This window comes from Lepus europaeus, chromosome 6 (genome assembly GCF_033115175.1).
Source record: "Lepus europaeus isolate LE1 chromosome 6, mLepTim1.pri, whole genome shotgun sequence".
In the NCBI taxonomy this organism is placed as follows: domain Eukaryota; kingdom Metazoa; phylum Chordata; class Mammalia; order Lagomorpha; family Leporidae; genus Lepus; species Lepus europaeus.
Window position 1 is genome coordinate 741,598 of NC_084832.1, and position 22,977 is coordinate 764,574.

Genomic DNA, 22,977 nt, shown 5'->3' on the forward strand with positions numbered 1-22,977 from the left:
CACACGCCCCAGGTAGTTGGGCCCCTGCATCCACATGGGAGCCCCAGACGGAGTTCCTGGCTCCTGGCTTCGGTCTGGCCTGCCAGGCTGGGAGTGAACCAGTGGAAGGAAGCTCGCTCTCTCCTCCTGTCACTCTGCCTTTCAAATAAGCGAACAGGGCACGGTCCTCTGGTGGGACTGGTGACGGCCCAGCACTCTGCTGCTTTCCGTGTGTGCAAGGTGCATGGAGGGGACCGGGTCAGCGTGGAAGGCAAGACTCACAATGGGCCTCGCAGGCCCGGGCCCGGGGCACAGGTGCAGCACACCGGGGGGATGGGAGGGGCTGAGCTCCTGGCAAACCCCTTTGGTTCCTCTGAGGGCTGTTTCTTTCTACTTGGTGGTTGGCTGGGACTCTGGCAGCGCCCAGAGGCGGCTGGCTCCTCCAGGGAACCCGGCGTTCACAGGCAGAGGGGCCCAGCAGCCTGGGGGACACTCCAAGGCTGTAAGGCTGGACCAGGCCAAGATGCGGTCGCATCCCAGGCTCTGACTTGTGTACCTGTTCAGGCACCAAGGCCGCCTGGTGCCAACATGTTCACAGCACACACGTGACTGATGTGCACGCCTGGGGAGCCCCCCCGCCACAGGCCTAGCCGTCCCAACACCCTTGCACCAGCGGCCACCCGAGCCTCATCTCCCCAGGAGCTTATGGGGGCCCCAGAGGCCTTTGCTCTCCACACAAGATGCTGCAAAGCCCGAACTTCCTGCCTCCGTCCCGGCCTCAGGATGCCCCCTTCTGCCCCTCCGTCTTCAGCCCAGGGGTGATGTCTAAGCCTCAGCTGGTGGAGACCCCACCCTGCTCCTGGCTCAGCTCCCATGGCTCCCTGCACCCCTATGGTCCTCCCCCAGTTTTATGGGACTTGGAGCCCACCTGCAGGTCTTGTGTGCAGGGCAGATCCTGGGACAGGGTGCTGGGGTACAGGTCAGAGAAGGAGAGCCCAGGGCCACCTGGCAGGCCGTCCTCGGCTACTCCCACAGGCCAGACCCTGAGGGCAGGGGGTGTGCGCCTGCTGCCTACCTCGGGACCAGGGCAGGGGCTGCCTCTTCAAAGGGGGCGTCTGCAGAGCCCAGGCCTGCCTTTATGAGCAGGGCTGTGTCTGAGGCTGCCGCTTTGAGGAGCAGAGGTCTCCCAGGGGTCAGGGCCGTGAGGGAGCTCGCACGCCAGCCCTGCCTCGTTTCTCATGGCACAGGGTGCTGGCTGCAGAACCCACGACACTGGCCGCATGACTGTCCCAGCTTGAGGTCTCGAGCTGCTACCCAGAGCTGTCCCCCTAACCCCGGCCCACAGCGACACAAGCGCGGGGTCCTCACAAAGAGGGCCTTTTTATTAGCACTGTTACAGGCAGCCGCTGCACGCGGGCCGGTCCCCAGCACAATCAGCAGTGGGCCTGGTGTCACACACAGCACAGAACAGGGTCACCCCAACACCAAGCCAGGGCTGGAAACCACTTTACAAGAAAGTCAATGAAAGACCGCCCGCTCTTGCGTTAGGAGGCGCCGGCTCTCGGGCGGCAGGGCCCCTCCGGCCCCGTGTGGACCAGAGCTTGTTTCCCTTTACAAGGCTTTCGTCTGAGTAAGGAATGAGGAAACCAACACCAGAATCTTAAGAAGCCGAATGAGTGGAGCCCGTGGCCATCAGGAAAGCGCCCCTGCCTCCCGCAGAGCTCTACTTTGGTAAATAGGAACGTTTAACCAGTTAGCAAAATATTTAACCCAGTTAGCAAAATGCACAGCTCCTCTCCACAGCCGCGCCTCCGTGCAGCGAGCCGCAGGGCGGGCCTCACCCGACAAAGCAGAGGTGGACAGCTGGCTGGGAAGCGCGCTCCCCTGCACGCCCGCCCGGGCTCAGGGGGAGGGGCCGCGGGGCGGGCGGCGCCGGCTAGATGGTCTGGTAGCCGGCGTGGCTGCGCTTCCTGCCGATGAGGTAGGCGATGAGCACGATGAGCACCAGGCCGGCCAGGGCGCCGCCCACGGCGATGGGGATCAGCATGCTGTCCTGGTCCAGCAGGCACTCCTCCACTGCGGGGACAAAGGCGTCGCCGCTGACCCCACCCCACCCCGGCCACCACGTGGTGCTTTCTCCCACCTCAGAAACCATGGCGCCGACCGCGCTCACCGACAGCGGGGGAGCCCAAACCTCTCCACCAACAGCCCTGCCGATGCTGGCCCGACTACTCACCGGACCCGAACTTGTCACCTTTGACCTGGAAAGCCTGGACCCACACCTTGAAGATGCTGAGGGAGAAGGCGGGCGTGACGCGGACATGCTCCTCGGAGTTGCACTTGTAGGAGTTGCCCAGCGTGGCCTGCAGCGCCCTCAGCGAGCTGTTGGTGGCCGAGAAGGCGGGCTCTGCCAGGCATAGCAGAGGCGTTAACCCAGCCCTGCCCCGGCCCGGCCCCGGGCGGGCGGGGAGAAGGGCGACTCTCACCTCTGGCATCAGGAAGGGTTGTGTTCAGAAGGACTCCTTCCAGGAAGTACTGGCCAGAACTGGCATTCTTTAAAGGGAGAAGACAGCCCAGTCACGCGCTGGACTCACCGCGAAGACAAACAGACTGTGCCCATCAGCCCAGGGCTGGGCATCCCGGCCTGAGCGGCATGGGGAGGCCAAAACCCCCGCCAAGGGCCGCCCGTTCATCAGTCCCTTCGCACGGCAAAGTCCACGCGCTCTCTCTGCACGTGGCTCCCAGGCACAAAGTGCAGGACACACAGCACTGCCTCTGCCAGCCCTGCATGGCGACCCCTCTTGGGAGCCCAGCCCCCACTGCTGAGCATACCGGAGGCCCTTCCCAAGAAGGTGGGAACTGAGGGGCCAGGAGACGCCAGACACGTGCAGGGCAGAAGCCACAGTCTCCCCTCCCCGAGGCAGAGCTATGACCGCCAGGGCTCCGCCCACGTTTGCCGTGGTGCGTGCACGTGGCTCAGCAGCCTTGGGCTCCCGAGGGGGTGAGAGCCTTACCATCCCGAACTGGAAGACCAGCACGGTGCTCCTCTCACTCTGCAGCTCCAGGGTCACCTGCTGGGCGCCGCAGTGCCCGCTGTGCTTGGTCTTGTTCGGGTTGATGTTGAACACTCTGGTCACGGTCTGGAGAAGGAAACCCCAAGTTACCGCTTCTGACCCCCTCACTCCTGAAGAAACAAAGCGACCGTGACACTGTACCTGCCAGTCCACGGTCATTTCAACCAAAGCCAGAAACACCGTGGCACCTGCTGCACATTTCCAGGGAGGTCACCTACCTGTCCCTCCAGCAGCCACAGCCCCGGACCTCAGCCCAGCAGGCTCCCCAGGGCCCTTGACTGTGTCACCAGGGGAGGCCAGTCCACACTCGTGTGTGTGAGGGAGATGGGCCGTTCTATCAGGGGCCACCTCAGAGCAGGCTGGGAGGCTGCCCCCCGCCCCCAGCAGGCCCCGGCACGCGCCGGGAGACCCGTGTTCCTACCGCGTTGTCTCTGTGCACGTAGGAGAGGTTCAGCTGCAGCCCCATGCTGGCCAGCAGGCAAGTCGCGTTGCCGTCACTCACGTTGTACCTGGATACAGAGGGGCTCTCGGGCTTGGGCGGCGGTGAGGGGCTGGGCGGCACGGGCGGCGCCGGTGGTGCTGTGGTCGGGGAGGGCGTGTCCTGCCGGCAGCGAGACTCTGGGGGGACAATGGAAAGAAGAGACACTGCCGCTTTGCAGCAGGCACCAGGAGCCACCGCACAGCCTGCCTCTGGGCTCCCAGCAGACGCCTGTCCGATCCTCCACCCTCCTGGAGGCACGGGCCGAAGCCAGGTGGTGCAGGCGGCAGGCTCAGCACAGCAGGAGGCAAGCAGGACACAGAGCACCCTCCCAGCAGTCGGCACCTCCTGCCTGCACACTCTCAGCCCAGCCTCGGCGCGGCCGCCACGCTCAACAGCCACCTTCCTGCTGCTGCCCCGTGGACCACATCACCTGCACTGGAGACAGCGGCCGTCACCCTGAGCCGTCACACGCCAGCAGAGTGCAGCACCGGCCTGACCACGGCAGGGAGCCCCCTGCGAGCAGAGGGTCAAGCGGGAAGGGGCCAGATGCCCCAGGTTTCTACTTGGGGTGAGGGCACAGGCGAGGGAAAGACACAGACGGGAGAGCGGCATGGGCCACGCGGGAGACAGGAAGCGCCTTGTGGCGGGGGTCTCCAGCCCCCAGGCCCATGCTGGAGAGTCTGCACACGACTGCCCCTCAGGGCTGTCCTTAAAGATTGCTCCTAACACAAACGTGATTCAAGATGGAGGCAGAGCGAGCCAAAGCCTCTGCGTGAGCAGACAGGCCGGGGCTGGCTCCCGGGGCAGCCGCCACCTGGACTCGGGTTCCCTGTGCCAGCCGTTCCCGTGAGAATCAGGGTGTGCCGAGCAGCATTTGCATAATTCCCACCCAGTCTCTTTACACACTTGCAACAGGTGGGGCCACGGGACCATGGCCCCAAACACCCACAGGTGGGCGAGGAGGGGGTGTGCCTCTCATCAAAGCAGTCAGAGCCCCGGATTTAGAAGAGAAGGGCCCAGAGGGCTGGCCCAGGCAGTGCCCACGAGCTGGGCTGACAGCTGGACTCTGAGCCCCGGCTTCCCCATGGCTTTCTGAGCCCTCCCAGAACCCTGGAGGTGACCGGCACAGATCAATACAGGGCAGACGGCCACACCCCTTGACAACTGCTCTCAATGTATCCGACACACTGGTCTTCCTACCTCATTTTCACAAAGCAGGTTACAAAATGTCAAGTTGTAAACACCAACACACCCTCAGAAGCCAGCATAAAGCACGCTGTGGTTCCAGCCAAGGCCTCGGATACCACCACTCAACCCACACAAGCCCTCGCTCCCAAAGGCCTCCTGCGAGCGCTCACAATACGAGAGCTCAGAAACTCACCCTGGGAGCTGTGGTCCAGCAGCTCTGGGGGCTGGGGGCCGGGGGCCGGCGGCGCATCCAGGCCCTCTGTCCCCATGGACAGGGCAGGCAGGAGGGCGAAGCCGGCCCCAGGAGTGGGGGCCACACCCGCAGGTCAGAATCAGAAGGCTCTCAATGCCGAGAGCTACTCTAGCACTAGTGCCCTCAGCTGCAGCCAGCTGTTATCCTACCAGCAAAGCTGACTGGGTGGGAAGGAGATCGCGGCCTGCCAGTGTGGGAAGCAGCTTCAGTTCTAACTTCCAGTGGCTACAGAAGTCACTCGATTCACTCACAAGCGCACACACGCCCAGTTCCTCTGGGGACGCTTAGACCCAGGTGCTCAGCTGGGCCCACCCCACACTTCCTGTGAGGCCCAGGTGCTGGGCTGCGTGCACCCCACACCTCCTGTGAGGCCCAGGTACTGGGCTCAGACCACCCCACACTTCCTGTGAAGCCCAGGTACTGGACTCAGTCCACCCCACATCTCCTGTAAGGCCCAGGTGCTGGGCTCAGTCCCCCCCACACCTCCTGTGAGGCTCAGCTGATGGGCTGGGTGCACCCCACACCTCCTGTGAGGCCCAGGTGCTGGGCTGGGTACACCCCACACCTCCTGTGAGGCCCAGGTGCTAGGCTCAGACCACCCCACACTTCCTGTGAAGCCCAGGTACTGGACTCAGTCCACCCCACATCTCCTGTAAGGCCCAGGTGCTGGGCTGCATGCACCCCACACCTCCTGTGAGGATCAGCTGATGGGCTGGGTACACCCCACACCTCCTGTGAGGCCCAGGTGCTGGGCTCAGTCCACCCCACACTTCCTGTGAGGCTCAGCTGATGGGCTGGGTACAGCCACAGCCTCTCACCTGGCCTGGCCTGGCACACAGTCCTGACAGACTCACTTGCCTGGCTCTCTGCAGCACCAAGACCATTCCGGAACAATCATCATCTGCCCCACTTCAAGATCCTTAGAAAGAAAGTATCTAGTTCATTCAGAACTTAGCTTCATTAGCAAAACTGACAGGAAAGGCAGTTGAACCTTGGCTTCTGCGTAAATTCCTTGTGACATAAAATCCAGAGGCAGGCGTGTGGCACAGCAGGTTAAGCCTGTGTCAGAGTGCTGGTTCGAGTCCTGGCTACATGCTTGCTTTCTTTTTTTTAAAGAATTATTTTATTTATTTGAAAGGCAGAGTTACAAAGAGAGGTAGAGACTGAGAGAAAGGTCTTCCATCCTCTGGTTCACTCCCCAGTTGGTTGCAACATCCGGAGCTGCGCCGATCTGAAGCCAGGAGCCTTCCCCAGGTCTCCGATGCGGGTGCAGGGGCCCAAGCACTTGGACCACCTTCCACTGCTTTCCCAGGCCACAGCAGAGCTGGATGGGAAGAGCGGCCAAGACCAGAAGCAGCGCCCATATGGGATGCCGGCACTGCAGGCCAGGGCGTTAGCCGGCTGGGCCACAGCGCGGCCCTGGCTACATGCTTCCAGCCCAGATTCCTGCTAATGGGCACTCTGGAGGCAGTGGAACACGGCCCCAGCGCTGGGCCCTGCCGCCCACAGGAGAGCCCACGCGGGGTTCGGGGTGCCTGGCTTCAGCCCGGCCCAGCCCTGGCTGTTGTAGCTATCTGGAGAGTGAACCAGCAGCAGGAGGATCTCTGACTCCTTCGTCACTCTGCATTTCAAATAAATAAATCTTAAAAACAGAAATCGGGGGTGGGGGGAGGGCTGGCACTGTGGCAGAGTGGGTAAAGCCTCCACCTGTGGCACCAGCATCCCATATGGTCACCAGTTCAAGTCCCGGCTGCTCCACTTCTGATCCAGCTCCCTGCCATGGCCTGGGAAAGCAGCAGAGGATGGGTCAAGTGCTTGGGATCCTGCATCTGTGTGAGAGAACTGGAGGAGGCTCCTGGCTCCTGGCTTTGGATTGGTTCAGCTCTGGCCACTGTGGCCACTTGGGAAAGACCAGCGGATGGAAGCTCTCTCTCTCTCTCTCTCTCTGTCCCTCCCTGTGTCTGTAGCTCTGCCTCTCAAATGAATAAATAAATCTTAAAAAAAAAAAAAAATAGGGGCCAGCACTGTGGCCTGATTTGTGAAACCACTGCCTGCTGTGTCAGCATCCCATGTGGGTGCTGGTTGGAGTCCCGGCTGCTCCACTTCTGATCCAGCTCTCTGCTGTGGCCTGGGAAAACAGAGGAAGATGGCCTGAGACCTTGGGCCCCTGCACCTGCATGGGGGACCCGGAAGAAGCTCCTGGCTTCGGATCGGTGCAACTCCGGCCGTTGTGCCCATTTGGGGAGTGAACCAGCAGATGGAAGATCTCTCTCTGTCTCTCTTTGCCTCTGCCTCTCTGTAATTCTTTCAAATAAATAAATAAATCTTTATTAAAAATAAATAAATAAATAAATAAATAAATAAATAAAGGCAAGAGGAACACGGCTTTCTGGGCACGAGCACGAGGGGAGGAGTCACCTTGTGACCATCCTGCACAGAAACAAGTCCACTCAACAGCTACTCAGGAGGAAGCCACACGGCACAACAGACCGGGAGACATGGGCACGTACGGAACAGAACTGGCCTGCGCCCTCTCCCCAAAGCAGCTGTGGAACCGGAACGAGAGAGAGCGGACGGGCCAGTCTGCCAGTTGCAGTGCCCGCGTCCCTCACTGGGATGCCCGTGCTCAATCCTGGCTCTGGCCCGCTCCAGCTTCCTGCTCATGCGGGCCTGGGAGGCAGCAGTGAGCGCCCAGGGAGTGGGCTCACCGGGTGCCCGTGCTCCAACCCTGAGACTTGTCTCAGCAGGCCAGGGCCAGGACGGCCTCCCTGACAGCCCACGGACTCACGGTGGGCAGAAGCCCAAAGCTTCAGGCAGCCCCTGGCCAACATGAGCCACTGCAACCACACAGCTGCCTCTGGGGATCGTGTGGCTGGGCCAGGAGGACCCCGCCTCACCTCCAGACCTCCCCCACTCGCAACCACGCGGACACTGCACGAACGCTGCTGTGGGATGCAGACGGCTGGAGGCTGTGCCTGGCGGGGACATACGCAACCATTCCACTTTGCTGAGAACCTAAAACTGTTCTAAAAATGAGTGTGTCTGCAAAAAGGAACAATTAGCCTTCAAACACACAGCGGACGTGTCTGGCAGGTCCTGTCTCTGATTTCAGTCTGGAGAACGGCGCTCCCGGTCCTAGGCTCCTAAGATCCTGTGGAGCCCCCATGATGAGCCGGGGAGCAGAAGGAACAGTTAGCCTTCAAACACACAGCGGACGTGTCTGGCAGGTCCTGTCTCTGATTTCAGTCTGGAGAACGGCGCTCCCGGTCCTAGGCTCCTAAGATCCTGTGGAGCCCCCATGATGAGCCGGGGAGCAGAAGGAACAGTTAGCCTTCAAACACACAGCGGACGTGTCTGGCAGGTCCTGTCTCTGATTTCAGTCTGGAGAACGGCGCTCCCAGTCCTAGGCTCCTAAGATCCTGTGGAGCCCCCATGATGAGCCGGGGAGCAGAAGGAACAGTTAGCCTTCAAACACACAGATGTGTCTGGCAGGTCCTGTCTCTGATTTCAGTCTGGAGAACGGCGCTCCCGGTCCTAGGCTCCTAAGATCCTGTGGAGCCCCCACGATGAGCCGGGGAGCAGAAGCGAGCAGCCAGCACACGACCTGAGCACGGCTCACGGAGCCACACTCGGGCTCGGCCGGCAGGAAGGAAGGTCACAGACAGGCCACAGCCAGACTCTGCTTCCCCTTCCACTGTTCAGAACTGAGTGAGAACACAGACGCAGGCCACGGGCGTGGGCACGTTGCTCCCAGCTGTGAGCACCCGCCCCTCCAAACAGCTGTCACGCCCCTGAGGTCACCTCCAGCTCCACACCAGGGACGGCTGCCGGCAGAGGCCACACTCAAGCACGTGCGGTCTCAGGTTCTGGCTCGCACAGACCCAGGAGACACTGCTGCCGGCCTGGGGGAAGACTCAGAGATTGGGCGGGACCTCAGTCACAGCACTGCCCTGGGGCCTGCTGCAGACGTGACGTGTGCGAGGGGCACAGCTCGCCAGCCGCGGCGGCCTTCCCAGCCTGCTGCCCCGGGGCTCCTCCTCCCCCGCTTGGTGAGCCTGTTTCTCCCACTCACACCTGGTTTTCAAGAACGGGGCTCCCTGTGCCCTGGTTCTGTCACTAATATTGCTCCCCCCTGCATCAGGGGCTGGCAAGTCTTTTCCATACAGGGACAGCCTTGAGCGGTCCAGGCCTGTGGGCTGTTCTCCGTGGCGACAACTCAGGCCTGCACTGGCGGCGGGCTAGCAGCGGGGGCAGTGACCATTTCTGTGTGAGGACACCGCAGGGGTGGATGTCTGGCTTAGCACCTCAGATGCTGCTGGCATCCGAATGCCATGCTGGAGGGCTTGGGTTAGAGTCCTGGCTCCTCTTCCAACTCCAGCTTCCTGCTAGTGTGCACCCCTGGAGGCAGAGGGTGCCTACCACTCACACGGAGACCTGCACTGAGTGCCTACCTCCTGCTGCTGTGGGCATCTGAGGACTGGACCAGCAGACAGAAGATCTGTTTGTCTGTTTCTCTTTCAAGTAAATAAAACAAAAATTAAGATTTTATATATACACACACAAGGGGTGAGTTACTTATTTGAAAGTCAGAGTTACAGGGAAAGAGGCTGAGACAGAGAGAGAGATCTTCCATCTGCTAGCTCACCCCCAGATGGCCACAATGGCCAGGGCTGGGTCAGGCTGAAGCCAGGGACTTCATCCCCGTCTCCCATGGAGGGGATGGGGCCCAAGGTCACAGGCCAACTTTTGCTTCTTTCCCTGGAGCGTTAGCAGGGGGTGGATCAGAGGCGCAGCAGCCGGGACACACGCTGGTGTGCATGTGGGACTCTGGCGTTGCACGGAGCACGTTTAAGCACAGCCCCAGCCCCAGCCCCAAGAGGTTCATTCTCCAGGAGTGGGCATTACGATGCAGCACGTTAGGGCGACTGTGGGGACACCCACAGATCCTATCAGAGCGTCAGTTCACGTTCCAGCTGCTCTACCTCCAATCCAACTTCCTGCTAATGCATCCTGGGAGGCAGTGAACAAGACCCAAGTGCTCAGGCCCCTGCCACTAATGGAGGAGACCCAGATGGAGTTCCAGGTTCCTGGCTTCAGCCTGGCCCAGCCCTGGCTACTGCAGGTATCTGAGGAGTAAACTAGCAGAAGGAAGCTACCTCTCCCTTTCTCCCTGTCACTCTGCCTTTCAACTAGATAAAAATAAGAAAAATAAGAAAAGCAAGGGGGCTGGGGCTGTGGCATAATTGGCTAAGCCTCTGTACATATGGGTACCAGTTTGTGTCCTGGCTGCTCCTCTTCTGATCCAGCTCCCTGCTATTGCCTGGGAAAGCAGCAGAAGATGGCGCGAGTCCTTGGGCCCCTGCACCCATGTGGGAGACCTGGAGGAAGCTCCTGGCTCCTGGTTTTGAACTGACCCGCCTCTGGCCACTGCAGTCACTTAGGGAGTGAACCAGCAGATAAAAGACCTTTCCCTCTGTTTCTCCCTCTCTAATTGTGCCTCTCAAATAAATAAATAAATATTAAAAATAAACCAAAAAGGCAAGAAATTTTTTTTTTAAAAAAAGAAACAGATTCTTTTAAAAATGTTTTCTTCTTGGAGTCAGCGCTGTGGCATAGTGGGTAAAGACACTGCCTGTGACACCAGCATCCCATATGGGCACAGGTTTGAGTCCCAGCTGCTCCACTTCCGATCCAGATCCCTGCTGCTGTGCCTGGGAGGCCAGTAGAGGATGGCCCAAGTGCTTGGAACCTGCACTCCCTTGTGGGAGACCTGAAAGAAGCTCCTGCCACCTGGCTTCAGTGTGGCCCAGCTCTGGCCATTACGGTCATCTGGGGAGTGACCCAGCAGACTGAAGATTTCTGTCTCTCCCTCCTTCTCTACTCTGCCTTTCAAACAAATAAAACAAATCTTTTTAAAAGCTGTTTTCTTCTCATCCTGGCTGTACAGAAGCTGGGCCTGCACCAGTGAGGGTGAAAGCCTGGGAGACGCCCAGACCCCCGTCAGCACTGGGACACGACCAGCCCCTGGCCGCTCGGCGCTGCGCCCTGGTCACTGTGGAACCTTCCAGCAAGAGGGCTGAGGAGCACTGTGCAGAAGGGCTCAGGGAGGGCAACCCGAGGCTCCAGCAAGCCCTCCTAGAGAGACAGCTGAGGGTGACCAGTGTGCGGGATGTCTGTTGCCTGTTGAGGGTGCCAGGTGTGCCTGTCGGGCTGGACACAGGGTAAGCGCTTCCTACAACTCCTCTAGATTTCTTTTTTAACCCTAACTGCCGGCAAACACAGGCTATGCTTCTTACTCCACAAGCAGAGGAGCTGAGAGGAGGCGAGGTGGCCCGATCCTGCCTGGCTAGCCCTGGGTTAGTGGTGCAGGCCAGAGGCCACGACCTCCTCAGAAGGGCACAGCCTGAGCAGGGCAGGGGGCGACGAGGCCTCGGTGAGCCTGGTCCAGAGGAAGCCGCCACGGGAATCCTGGCACAGACCTGCTCTCACCTGCTCTGCCCCTCTGCGAGCCTTTGAAGACAAACACGTCTGCATTCGCCCACTGTGCATTCTGAAGTGCGGGGCGGGGCTGTTGGGCACAGGGGTAGGAGGCTGTGCAGGAGGAGTGCGGAGGGGCCCAATAACCCCCGCCCCACCCCACCCCAGTCCCCACCACACACTTCCCCACTCCTCCCCGATGCACCTCCTACCCTGTGCCCAACAACCCTCACCCCGACCCAGTATCCACCACACACTACCACACACCTCCCCACGCCTCCTCCTGACACAACCTCGTACCATGTGCCCAACAACTCCCGCCCCACCCCAGTCCCCACCACACACCTCCCCACTCCTCCCCGATGCACCTCCTACCCTGTGCCCAACAACCCTCACCCCGACCCAGTATCCACCACACGACTACCACACACCTCCCCACGCCTCCTCCTGACACAACCTTGTACCCTGTGCCCAACAACCCCCGCCCCACCCCAGCCCCCACCACACACCACCACACACCTCCCCACGCCTCCTCCTGACACTGCCCCAGTCCCCAGTCCCCAGCACCCTATTTGTGATTTGTGCCAGAGAACTTTAGAAGGTTCACGAAAACAAGACAAGTTTACTTTGAAGCAAAGGCACTTCTGAAACCCATGCACACAAGCTATGTTCAGAAAAGTACATGGAAAATATGTATTTCGAAAAACTAAGCATGGCTTTCAAATCTTTCTGCACCAAAATAAATTGTCTTAATTTCACTTCCACCAGGTTTCCCGAGGGCCCTTGGCTGTGGCCAACCAGCGTTTCACAACTCCACAGTGAGCGCATGCCCGCCCCTGCACCTCGGACACTCTGCACCGCGATGTGCCCGCCCCATCTCCAGAGGGAAGGCCCGTGTGTGGTGCTCCGTGCAGTACGCCAGGGGGCACGCAGGAGTGTGTGCTCACCTGCCTGGCTGAAGCTGTTGTTCCACAGGTAGGCCTGGATGGTGGCGTCCCGCAGGGTGACGGTCACGTTGCCCATGTGGACCTCGCTGTCGCTGACACACCGGTACCTCTTGTCTATGTCTGCCTTGATGTCGGTGGTGGAGCCCACAGTCTCGATGTCTAGGTCGGACAGGAAACAGGAGGCTGAGCTGCCCGCCTGCTCGGAGCACTCCCCACACGCCCGCCCGCCGGCCCTACCCTTGGAGCTCGCGTTGGGGAACAGGTCTGAGTCGGACAGGTTGTACACAAAGCTCAGGAGCGGGACACTGTAGAGCGTTGCGTTCCTCGTGAAATTGAGGGCCAGGACGCGTCCTCTTCCGAAAGCAATCACGAGGCTGGGGCTGGAAGTGTTCTCTTTACCGCAGGAGCTGGAGTTCAGTACTTCTGCAGTGGACGGCAGGTCAAAGGACACGTTCTAGGACAAACACAATGCCAGCAGAAGCCAGTTAGAACGCAGGGCGTCCAGGCGACTCAGAACACCGGAGGCACACAGTGTTTGGCCTAGTGGCAAGGACAAGAGCTACGAAGCCCCCATCCCGTTCAGGAGCGCCTGGGTGTGACGCACAGCTCTGGGTGCCGACACGGAACCTGCAGGCAGCAGGGATGGCTCACGTGACTGGGTCACTGGCTCCTCTGTGGCAGACCTGCGCTGCGTTTTCAGCTACTGGCTATGGCCTGGGCAGTCCTGGCCATTGCAGGCATCTGGGAAGTCAACCAGCAGGTGGGATCTCTGTCTCTCAAACCAAAGAAAGAGCTCTCTGGAAAAGCTGATGCAAACGTCAACCTTCGCTCCATCTCAGACATAACGGTTAAGGTGCAAGGATTCTTTCCTTAAATTTTATTTAAATTTATTTGAGAGGTACAATTACAGACAGAGACACGGAAAGACACAGAAAGCTCTTCCATTTGCTGGTTTACTCCCCAAATGGCCACAACTGCTGGAGCTCGGCCTATCTGAAGCCAGGAGCTTCTTCCAGGTCTCCCACATGGGTTCAGGGGCCTAAACACTTGCGTCATCTTCCACTGCTTTCCCAGCCCATTAGCAGAGAGCTGGATTGGAAGAGGAGCAGCTGGGACACAAACCAGCACTTATATGGGACGCTGGTGCCGCAGGCAAAGGCTTAGCCTACTACACCACAGTGCCAGGCGCTAAGTATTATGTTATTAAAAATTGACATCTAACAGTTGTCTGTAGTTGTGGGGAATGCACACTGTAACGACCCTCTCAGGTGTAGGCGTTCCACCTCCTCACACGTCTGTCCCATACACGTGCTGGGACCTTCAGACTCCTCGTCACTAGAAATGCTGATGGCAACCCCAGTGCAGCTGTGTCCCCTGTGTTCTCTGGCGCACGCATACTTGACAGAAACGAGAGCTCAGTATGACATCTCCCTAGCAGACTGAGAAGTAAATCAAGACAAAATTGACTTAATTATTAATATAACAAAAAAATTCTAATTCAATTAAAATAATTTTCCAGGGGCTGGCGCTGTGGCGTAATGGGTAAAGCTGCTGCCTTCAGTGGCAGCATCCCATATGGGTGCCGATTCTAGTCCAGCTGCTCCACTTCTGATCCAGCTCTCTGCTATGGGCTGGGAAAGCAGTGGAAGATGGCCCAAGTGCCTGGGCCCCTGCACCCACATGGGAGACCCAGGAGAAGCTCCTGGCTTCGGATTGGCCCAGCTCCACCTGTTGCAGCCAATTGGAGAGTGAACCAGCAGATGGAAGACCTCTCTCTCTCTCTGCCTCTCCTTCTCTCTCTGTGTAACTCTGAATTTCAAGTAAATAAATAAATCTTTTTTTTGACAGGCAGAGTGGATAGTGAGTGAGAGAGAGAGAGAGAGACAGAGAGAAAGGTCTTCCTTTTTGCCGTTGGTTCACCCTCCAATGGCCGCTGCGGCCGGTGCACCGTGCTGATCCGAAGGCAGGAGCCAGGTGCTTCTCCTGGTCTCCCATGCGGGTGCAGGGCCCAAGCACTTGGGCCATCCTCCACTGCCTTCCCAGGCCATAGCAGAGAGCTGGCCTGGAAGAGGGGCAACCAGGACAGAATCCGGCGCCCCAACTGGGACTAGAACCCGGTGTGCCTGCACCGCAAGGCGGAGGATTAGCCTGTTAAGCCAAGGCGCCGGCAAGTAAATAAATAAATCTTTAAAAAAATAATTTTCCAAGACGAAAGTAACCGTCACCCTAACGAGTCAAAGCTGAGCAATCCGCTCCTTTCTGCCGTGGAGACGTCTGTGAGGAGGTACCGCCGCCCCATGTCTGCACTGTTGTCCGCCAGACGGGTGGCTGGCTCGGACCGCGGTAGACCCACAGGAACTGCCCGAGGGGGCAAGGACACGTTTTGTGAAACAATAAACTACAGGGCGACACCTTTAACATGTAACAAACGGACACTTTAGGAACCCAATACAAAACTGTGAGGTGCTTGCCAAGTATTCATAATCTGGGAGTTTTGTAAAACCAGCCCTCCCCAGTTGTCCTTAGTGTTGAGACACAGCTGCAGAGAGAACAATGAGTCCCACAGCCAGGGAGCTGCACTGCGTCCAGCACGCTCTCGGCAAGTGCAGATCTGCACACAACCCTGGGCCCCGACACAGCCCGCATGGTAACACAAAGACAGGCGCTGTCTCAACAGCAAATTCAAAATAAAATCTGGTTCAGAGATGTATTTTAAAAGGCAAATATTAAAGAGAACGAGTACATAAAATGCCATTAGTGGAAAAATAACAAAGGAAGAGAGAAGAGAGAGGGCCGGCATCATGGCACAACACATTAAGCCAGGCACCTGTATCCCATATCAAAGCCCTGGTTCGAGTCCCAGCTGCTCCACTTCCAATCCAGCTTACTGCTAATTCGCCTGGGAAAGCAGCAGACAATGGTCCAAGTGCTTAGGATCCTGCGCCCCAGGTAGGAGACCTGGATGGAGTTCCTGGCTCCTTGGCCCATGCTGTGGCCACATGAGGAGTGAACCCCTGGATGAAAAATCTCTTTCTCCTGCCTCTCCATCTTTCTGCTACTCTGCCTTTCAAAACAAAAACAAAAACTTTAAAAATGGGGCCGGCGCCGTGGCTCACGTGGTTAATCCTCCACCTGCGGCGCCGGCATCCCATAAGGGCGCTGGGTTCTAGTCCCGGCTGCTCCTCTTCCAGGTCAGCTCTCTGCTGTGGCCCGGGAGTGCAGTGGAGGATGGCCCAAGTCCTTGGGCCCTGCACCCCATGGGAGACCAGGAGAAGTACCTGGACCCCTGCTTCGGATTGGCGCAGTGCGCCGGCCTCAGCGGCCATTGCAGGGTGAACCAACAGAAAAGGAAGACCTTTCTCTCTGTCTCTCTCTCACTGTCCACTCTGCCTGTCAAAAAATAAATAAATAAATAAATAGACAAACAAACAAAACAAAGGAAGAACTACAAACACACACAGCCTACTTTTCTGGAGAGATCTCTGAAATGTATCTACTCATCACTTTCCTGCACACACAGAGCTGTTCACAGAACCACTAATGGAGCATTTTAGGCAAAGCAGCCGAGCACCCGGCACCAGGCAGCTGTTCACCCACACACCTGCTGCAGTACAACGATGGATCGGCAGTGAATTCCACAGACCAAAACAACTACAGTCACAGAGCGATCCTCTGGGCACGAGAAAGCTTACCAGCGACCCACACGGGAGTGTGCTAACAAATTACGACCGATTAGCACAATGAAGTATGGCGTCCCGGTTCCCAAAGGGCGGGAAGACACTCATGACGAGCATGCAGGAGGACGCACTGGTCAGCACGCACACACCGCAGCAAGGGTCACTGACCGTCCTCAGAACAGGCACACCTGGAAGGAACCCTGGGACACTGGGACGCTGTGAGCTTCAAACACCCTCTCGGGGTCTCTCTCTCCCTCTCTCCCATGCACACAGATCCACACGCACATGCCCTCACAGGCACACACGCGGGCATCCGCACTCCCGCAGAGAGAAGCCCGAGCTACTGCGCTGCCTCTTACCTTGTAACCACTCCTGGTTTCGTAGACGACGGAGAAGGCTGCTGAGAAGTTGGCCATGATACACGCTGTGCCGTTGCTGTTTCTCACCACAAACACCGCTGAGGCGCCATGCGCAAGACCTGCTGATTCCAGACAGAGACAATCACACACCTTTCCAAAAAGACACTGACAGCTGTGCAACCACGCTCTCACCAAAGACTTGTCTGCGCTGCTTAAGCCACTGAAGAGCTGGGTGACTGTGCAGTCCACCGTGGTCCCAACTGGTGTCTAAGTTCGAGCACCTTTTTAAATTCTCATGAACCGGTGGTGTGCTAAGAAAAACCACACTGCCTTGGGGCCAGCGCTGTGGCAAGCGCGTTAAGCTGCCGTCTGCAGCACAGGCGTCCCCTATGGGCGCTGGTTCAAGTCCCAGCTACTCCACTTCCGGCTTCCTGCTAACGCACCTGGGAAAGCAGTGGAAGACGGCCCCAAGTACTTGGGCCCTGGCACCCACATGAGAGACCTGCAAGAAGCTCCTGGCTTCAGCCTGGCGCAGCCCTGGCAGCTGCAGCCATCTGGGGAGTGAACCAGCCTTGGGAGATCTGCCCCTCCCTCTGCCTCTGTCTCTTCCTCACTGGAACTCCTTCAAATAAAGACATCTTAAAGGAAAAAGGAACCAGCACTTCCACAACGTGCACAGCTCTTCACAGACGGGAGGACGGGTGTTTTTGCTAGCTCTAGAGCGGCACATCTGTCTGTGACTGAGGAGGAGGAGGGGTCCCGGGGCTCTGTGGTGACAAGCTTGTGTGTGTCCCCCGCCCCGCACTCACACCACGGGCTCACTGCTGCTATGTGAGAGCAGCCCTCGCTTTTCCCTCGGGTGGGTGCCTGGTCTTGCGGTTTAGACCAGTCAGACAGCTCGCTTGCTCTCTTTGAAACAAACTGAAGAAAAAAAAAAAATCCTATTTCCTGGGAAAGTGATGGACTGCAATCAACCACTCTTCTGACCTTCAGGACTCTCTACAAAACAAACCTTTAGAGCAACTGCTGTTGAAGCCTCAACCAAGGAATCCACGTCATCCCTCAGGCTCCTAGTAACAGCAATACCACAGTTCCTTGTGCACAGTACAAAGCAAGGCAAGAACGAAGCCACCTCTGGTCTATCAGGAAACCTGTGCACTTAACTCTTTCCTGTGCTTCTCACACACACCCGGGCAATTTCCTATTAAAGCTGTTCTTTTTTTGTTTTTAAAAGATTTATTTATTTGAAGGCAGAGTTACAGAGAGACAGAGACAGAGAGAGAGAGAAGTCTTCCATCCACTAGCACACTCCCCAAATGGCCGGAGCTGAGCCGATCTGAAGCCGGGAGCTTCTCCTGGGTCTCCCTCGTAGGTGCAGGGGCCCACGGACCTGAGTCATCCTCTCCTGCTTTCCCAGGTCACAGCAGAGAGCTGGATCGGAAGTGGAGCAGCCGGGACTCGAACCAGCGCCCACATGGGATGTCGGCACTGCAGGCGGTACCTTTATCCTCTACGCCACAGCAGTGGCCCCGTTAAAGCTGTTCTCGAGAGTGACTATTCCACCATAAAAATCCCTCGAGGAAATTCTGCAAGTTATTTTTGACGCAGTGAGAGCAGACGCAACAGTCTCGCTGTGCCTGTGGGGTGAGGACGAGCCCCATAGCCACTGGCGAGCACAGGACAGGCGTGTCTACGGAAGCCAGAGGAGAGTGTACCACGCCTTGCACGCCCACATCTGCCCAGGCTTCCTCAGCCTGCGATGAGCTTAGAAGTGGGTGCTGGTGAACACACACTCCCGGCACACGCCCGGCACACGGCCGATGCCCGCGCCAACTCTTACCAAGCTACTCTTTCATAAAACACTTTCCTAAATTTAAAAAACCTTTTTAGCAACCCAAGTACTTCATTAGTAGACACTTCACAGTAAGTAACTTTTTAAAGTATTTATTTCAGAGAAGGGGAGACATCCTCCATCCGCTGGTTCACTCCCCAAGTGCCCACAGTAACTAGGGCTCTGCCAGGCTGAAGCCGTGCACACAGGAACCCAGACACTCGGGCATGACCTGTAGCCTCCTGGGTGCACAGCAGGAAACGGGGTGGGAGGCAGAGGTGGGACTTGAGCCCAGGCACGCTCCACCTCTGATATGGGCAATTATGTCCATCCCAATGAAGGGCTTTATTTATTTTTTTAAAAAAGATATATTTACTTATTTGAGAGGCAGAGGCAGAGAGAGAGGTCTTCCATCTGCTGGTTCACTCCCCAAGTGGCCGCAACGGACGGAGCTGGGCCAGTCCGAAGCCAGGAGCTGTGGCTTGTCTGACAGGCAACTGAGCCAAATGGCAGCGCCTGCAGGCGGCACCACCTGACCCACGGGTGCCTGTGCCTGTGGCAGCCCTCCACCCAGTCTCAAATGCAGTGGTTCCCCTGGGTCACAAGACCACAGCTCTGGCTGCTCCTTCAACATTCCCACGTGCAGAAATTCCGATCTGAGACAAGTGCAGCTACGGGCAACACACACTTCTGAGTCAGACCTCGGTTCTCGGTGGCTCCTCCACCCTGAATGACCGTGTGTTCCTGGACCCTCAATCCGTCAGCACTTGGTGCACCTGACACAGTGTGAGCTGGCGAGCACCGTAAGGCACCCACTGTGTGCCAGGCACCGCCCTAAGCACTGCCGTCAGTTACCGCGCTAACCTGACGACCGTGACTCCCTCCTGCAGAGCTGGAGACCAAGGCACACAGATGCTGACCCCTTGCTCCAGGTCACACCCCAGAGACTGGTCTCCAGCCCCGCCCAGAGTGGGTTCTGCTGCCTGGCCCAGGCCTGACCACACCGCCTCCAAGGCATGGTGAGGAGGGACCGGCTTCAAAGTAGCAAACTCCTGAAGCAGAGACCTGGAGTCTGGTCAAGAGGTAACACACGTTCAGATGCCTGCATCCCGCCTGCATATCGGCCTGGGTTAGATACTCAGCCGCACTTCATTCCAGCTGCCAGCTCACGTGTCCCACAGGAGGCACAGTGATGGCTCAGAAGTGGCTGGGTTCCTGCCACCCACGTGGGAGACTGGACTTAGTCCTGGGTCCTAGCTTTGGCCTGGCCCAGCCCTGACTGTTCAGGGTGTTGGGGGGAGTGAACCAGCATATGGGAGCTCTGCCTCACTGCCTTTCACATAATTTTTAAAATTATGAAACACAGGCTTTGAAATGAAAAAGACTGTTATCCAAAGTCTATCTTTCGAAATACTAGCTTTCCTAAGCACATCCTCACCTGTACTATCTTGATTCTTTTAAGCCCAGGGTCTTTCTTGGTAATCAATGAAATGCACAATCATCTATGGAGATTTAAAGGAGAGAAAGACCAAGGTCCGACCCCACACATGGGCTCGCAGCCTCTGGAGGCCACACACACACACACACACCCATACACACACACCCCTACAGAGCTGCCTCGTGCTAAGGGCGGCGCCGTGAAGACCGGGCATCTCCTCACACGGTACCAAGCAGGGCGAGCTGTCAGGCAGGGGCCGGGCCTCAGAGACCCGGGCAGGAGCAATCGCAGCACAGCCGACAGAGACCACAAAGCGCGCTACACTTCCTGGTATGCACAGAGAGGGGCCCACGATGCAGAATTTACCACAAACAGAAACTCAAAGCCACAGGTCCACAAAAACATTCTGGTCTGAAACCTGGCGAAGAATTCAGGACTCTCACCGCCCAGGGCAACGGTAATTAGCATAAAACTCTCCACAGTGCCCAAGTAACAGGTCTCTCCGTGGCTTACAAGTCACAGACGCGACTACTGCTAGTCCTACGTGTCAAATACAAGTCTCATCAGGTCTGCCGACCACTAGAACAGCTTTAACTCCAGATTACCAATAAGAACAGAAATTGAACAGAGCGTCTCTTAATGAAAATATGCCTTTTGGTGTTTTATATTAAAAAAAATTTTTTTAGACAGACGTGAATTCAAGTTGTTAAAAGACCTTTTGAAGAGCTGGGTTTTACTTGAATATAAAACCTGAAAGCCGCTCTGCTTCCAGCCAGCTCCCTGCTCAGGCCCTGCCACCCCCACGGGAGGCCCGAACGGAGCTGCAGGTTCGAGGCTTCTGCCTGGCCCAGGTGGCTGAACCAGTGGATCCAAGTTCTCCGCCTCTGCCTTTCAAATAAACAAACAGTTAAAAAAAGCAAAAGGCGCTGGGCTTCCGTGCCGGCTGGCTGGACTCCAGCTTCTGCCCGACAGCGCTCTCTGGGCGGCAGCAGCGAGGGCTCGGCACTTGGGTCCCTGCCACCCACGTGGGAGACCTGGTTTGGGTTCATAGCTTCGGGCCACAGCAGCCATTTGGCGAGCGAACCAGAGACTGGAGGCTTGCCGTCTGTGCCTCTCAAAAACAGAAAGTAAGAAAGAAAGACAGAGCCCAATCGCAGGCACAGTACTCCAAGCTGCCCCACTGTTAACAAGTTACGAATCTTCATTTTATTGATCCCAAGGCCGGTGCGGTGTGCTTACAAAGAGTGACGCAAGCTTTACGACGCGGGAGAGCTGGTCTAACTAACCGCACCTGCTGCGAAGGGTCACGGGCGCCCAGCCGCGGCCAGGGCGTCTCTCGTGGCTGCTTATGCAAGTCCTGGAATACGTTCACTCAACTAGCAAGACAAGACCCATCGGCAGACGGAACTGTGGGGTTCGGGGGGCTCCACCAACACCCCCAGCGCCCACGCGCAGGTGCGCGTCTACCTGACGCACGCGCATCCCCTCCCGGTCCCTGCGACCAGCTCCGCACGTTACCAGGGCGGGGGTCTGCGGGCCGAGCCCGAGGCAGGTGGGCGTCCGGGCGCACACGGCCGCCACGACCTCTCCGCCCGGGGGCCCGGGCCGGGGCCAGGCCCTCTGATCGCCCGCCGCGGCCAGCGGCAGGGCGAGGGTCCCCGCGCCAGGCTCGGACCCCCCGCGGCACCGCCCACGGTGCCCCCCGCACTCGTCGCCGGCCCGACCTCGGGCTGCGCGCAGCCGGGCCGCGGCGGGGGCTCCTCCCGCGCCCCGGCCCGCCGCCTCCCCCGGCCTCACCGAGCAGCAGCAGCAGAAGCAGCGGTCGCCGGGCGCCGCCGGGGGCCTCCATGGCGCGAGGCGGCCGAGCCGGTGGTGGGAGCCTGGCGCGGGCCGGGCGGCGTCGGTTGGGCCTCGGGTGCGGGCGTGGAGACAGCGGGAGGGGCGGCGACGACCACCGACTCGACGGGCCCGACAGCTGCGGCGCCGGCACCAAGGAGACCCCACGACCGGCAGCGCCTGTCACGTGAGCCGCGCCGCGCCCGCCGTCACGTGAGCCGCGGATCTCGCGAGAGCGCGCCCGTCTCGCGCCGGGGCTCGACGCCCGCAGGGGCCGGGTCTCCCGGACGTCCCCCCGCCCCGTCTGCGCACGTGACCTGGCTCGGCACGTGACTGTGGGGCCACGTGACCGGCCGCGCCCCCTCCTCCCCGGCCAGCCCCGGGCTCAGGGGTCAGCGGGCTCCGGGCCGCGCGAAACGGAAAGTGCGGTGGCTCCGGGGAAGAGGAAGCAGAAAGGCCGCGGCGGGGAAAGTGAGGGCCGGGAAAGCGGAAGCGCGCGGGCGCCTCAGCGGGGCGGGGCGGGTGTGTGCGGCCTGAGAACACACGCGGGGGCGCGCTCCGGGGAGCAGGCGGGCTCGGCCCCGGGCGCGGGTCGCTGTGATCACTCCGGGAGCCGCGGGAGAGGCTCGGGGACTGGGGTTCCTGCCGCAGGCACTTGTGGGAGCGGCCCCCTCCCTGTCCCCTCTCCCCCCACCCCACCCCCTGCCTTTCTCGGAATCAGGTGAAGGTTGACGGCGCGAACCTGGGGTAAACACTCCTCCCTTTCGCTCTGAATTACGGTTCTCCGTGAGAAATGGTAGAGACAGTCATTTTGCATAGACGTGCTGCTCGGCGCGGCTGTGCGTCTGTCCTGCGACACCTGCATGCCTCGGGAGCCCTGCGTCTGCCAGCGCACAAGTGGCCCAGAGCGGAGGACAGGACCGAGGGGCGCAGTCGGGCACCCGGGAGGGAAAGTGCAGAGGGCGCGGGGCTGCTTTGCCGCCAGCGCCTGGAGAGGCACAGTTCTGTCTTCAGGCTGAGAAGCGAGAGGGCAGCTCTGCTTCTCTGTGGCTCGAACGGTCTTTGTCAGCGAGGCCGTTTTGGACCAGCATAGCTCTTCCAGGCGGAAGAGCTCGCGCAGCACCGCTGACGGAAGCGTGTGTCTGGGGTGGGGTGAGCGGTTCTGAGACGACCTGGGGTTTCCCAGGGTGCACAGGCACACACACTTGGCAGACGGTGGTCGTTGGCAGGTCCGTCAGCGAAAGGAGGAAGTTACAGGTCGGAGAAGGACTTAGTCCTGGCATACTGCCCGGGCGGGCTCTGAGATGGCTCTGTGAACACGTGTGTGTGAAAAGCAGGTGTAGGTGGGGGCTGGCGCCGTGGCGCAGCGGGTAAAGCCTCCGCCTGCAGCACTGGCATCCTGTATGGGTACCAGTTCTAGTCCAAGCTGCTCCACTT

General features: G+C 58.9%; 1 protein-coding gene across 2 annotated transcripts; it reads right to left on the reverse strand.

The window, feature by feature from the left end:
* Positions 1 to 1,340: 1,340 nt before the first annotated feature.
* LAMP1 (lysosomal associated membrane protein 1) lies at positions 1,341 to 21,726 on the reverse strand. 2 transcript variants are annotated; one of them, XM_062193907.1, is made up of 9 exons: positions 21,502 to 21,726; positions 16,436 to 16,554; positions 12,637 to 12,853; positions 12,400 to 12,558; positions 3,475 to 3,671; positions 2,994 to 3,119; positions 2,466 to 2,532; positions 2,216 to 2,386; positions 1,341 to 2,055 (listed from the first exon to the last, which is right to left on the reverse strand). In XM_062193907.1, the coding sequence occupies exons 1-9, from the start codon at positions 21,551 to 21,553 to the stop codon at positions 1,916 to 1,918; spliced, it is 1,248 nt and encodes a 415-aa protein (XP_062049891.1). In that variant the 5' UTR covers positions 21,554 to 21,726; the 3' UTR covers positions 1,341 to 1,915. The 2 variants fall into 2 exon arrangements, with proteins under 2 accessions (XP_062049891.1, XP_062049890.1); XM_062193906.1 differs by having other exon boundaries at positions 16,436 to 16,557.
* Positions 21,727 to 22,977: the final 1,251 nt, after the last annotated feature.

Coding starts and splice junctions, on each gene's coding strand:
- LAMP1 (XM_062193906.1), bottom strand. CDS start 21,553: ATGGAGGCCCCCGGCGGCGCCCGGCGACCGCTGCTTCTGCTGCTGCTG. Junction 3,672..12,399: donor CAACAGCTTCAGCCAGGCAG/GTGAGCACACAC, acceptor TTGTCCCCCCAG/AGTCTCGCTGCCGGCAGGAC. Junction 2,387..2,465: donor AACCCTTCCTGATGCCAGAG/GTGAGAGTCGCC, acceptor TATGCCTGGCAG/AGCCCGCCTTCTCGGCCACC.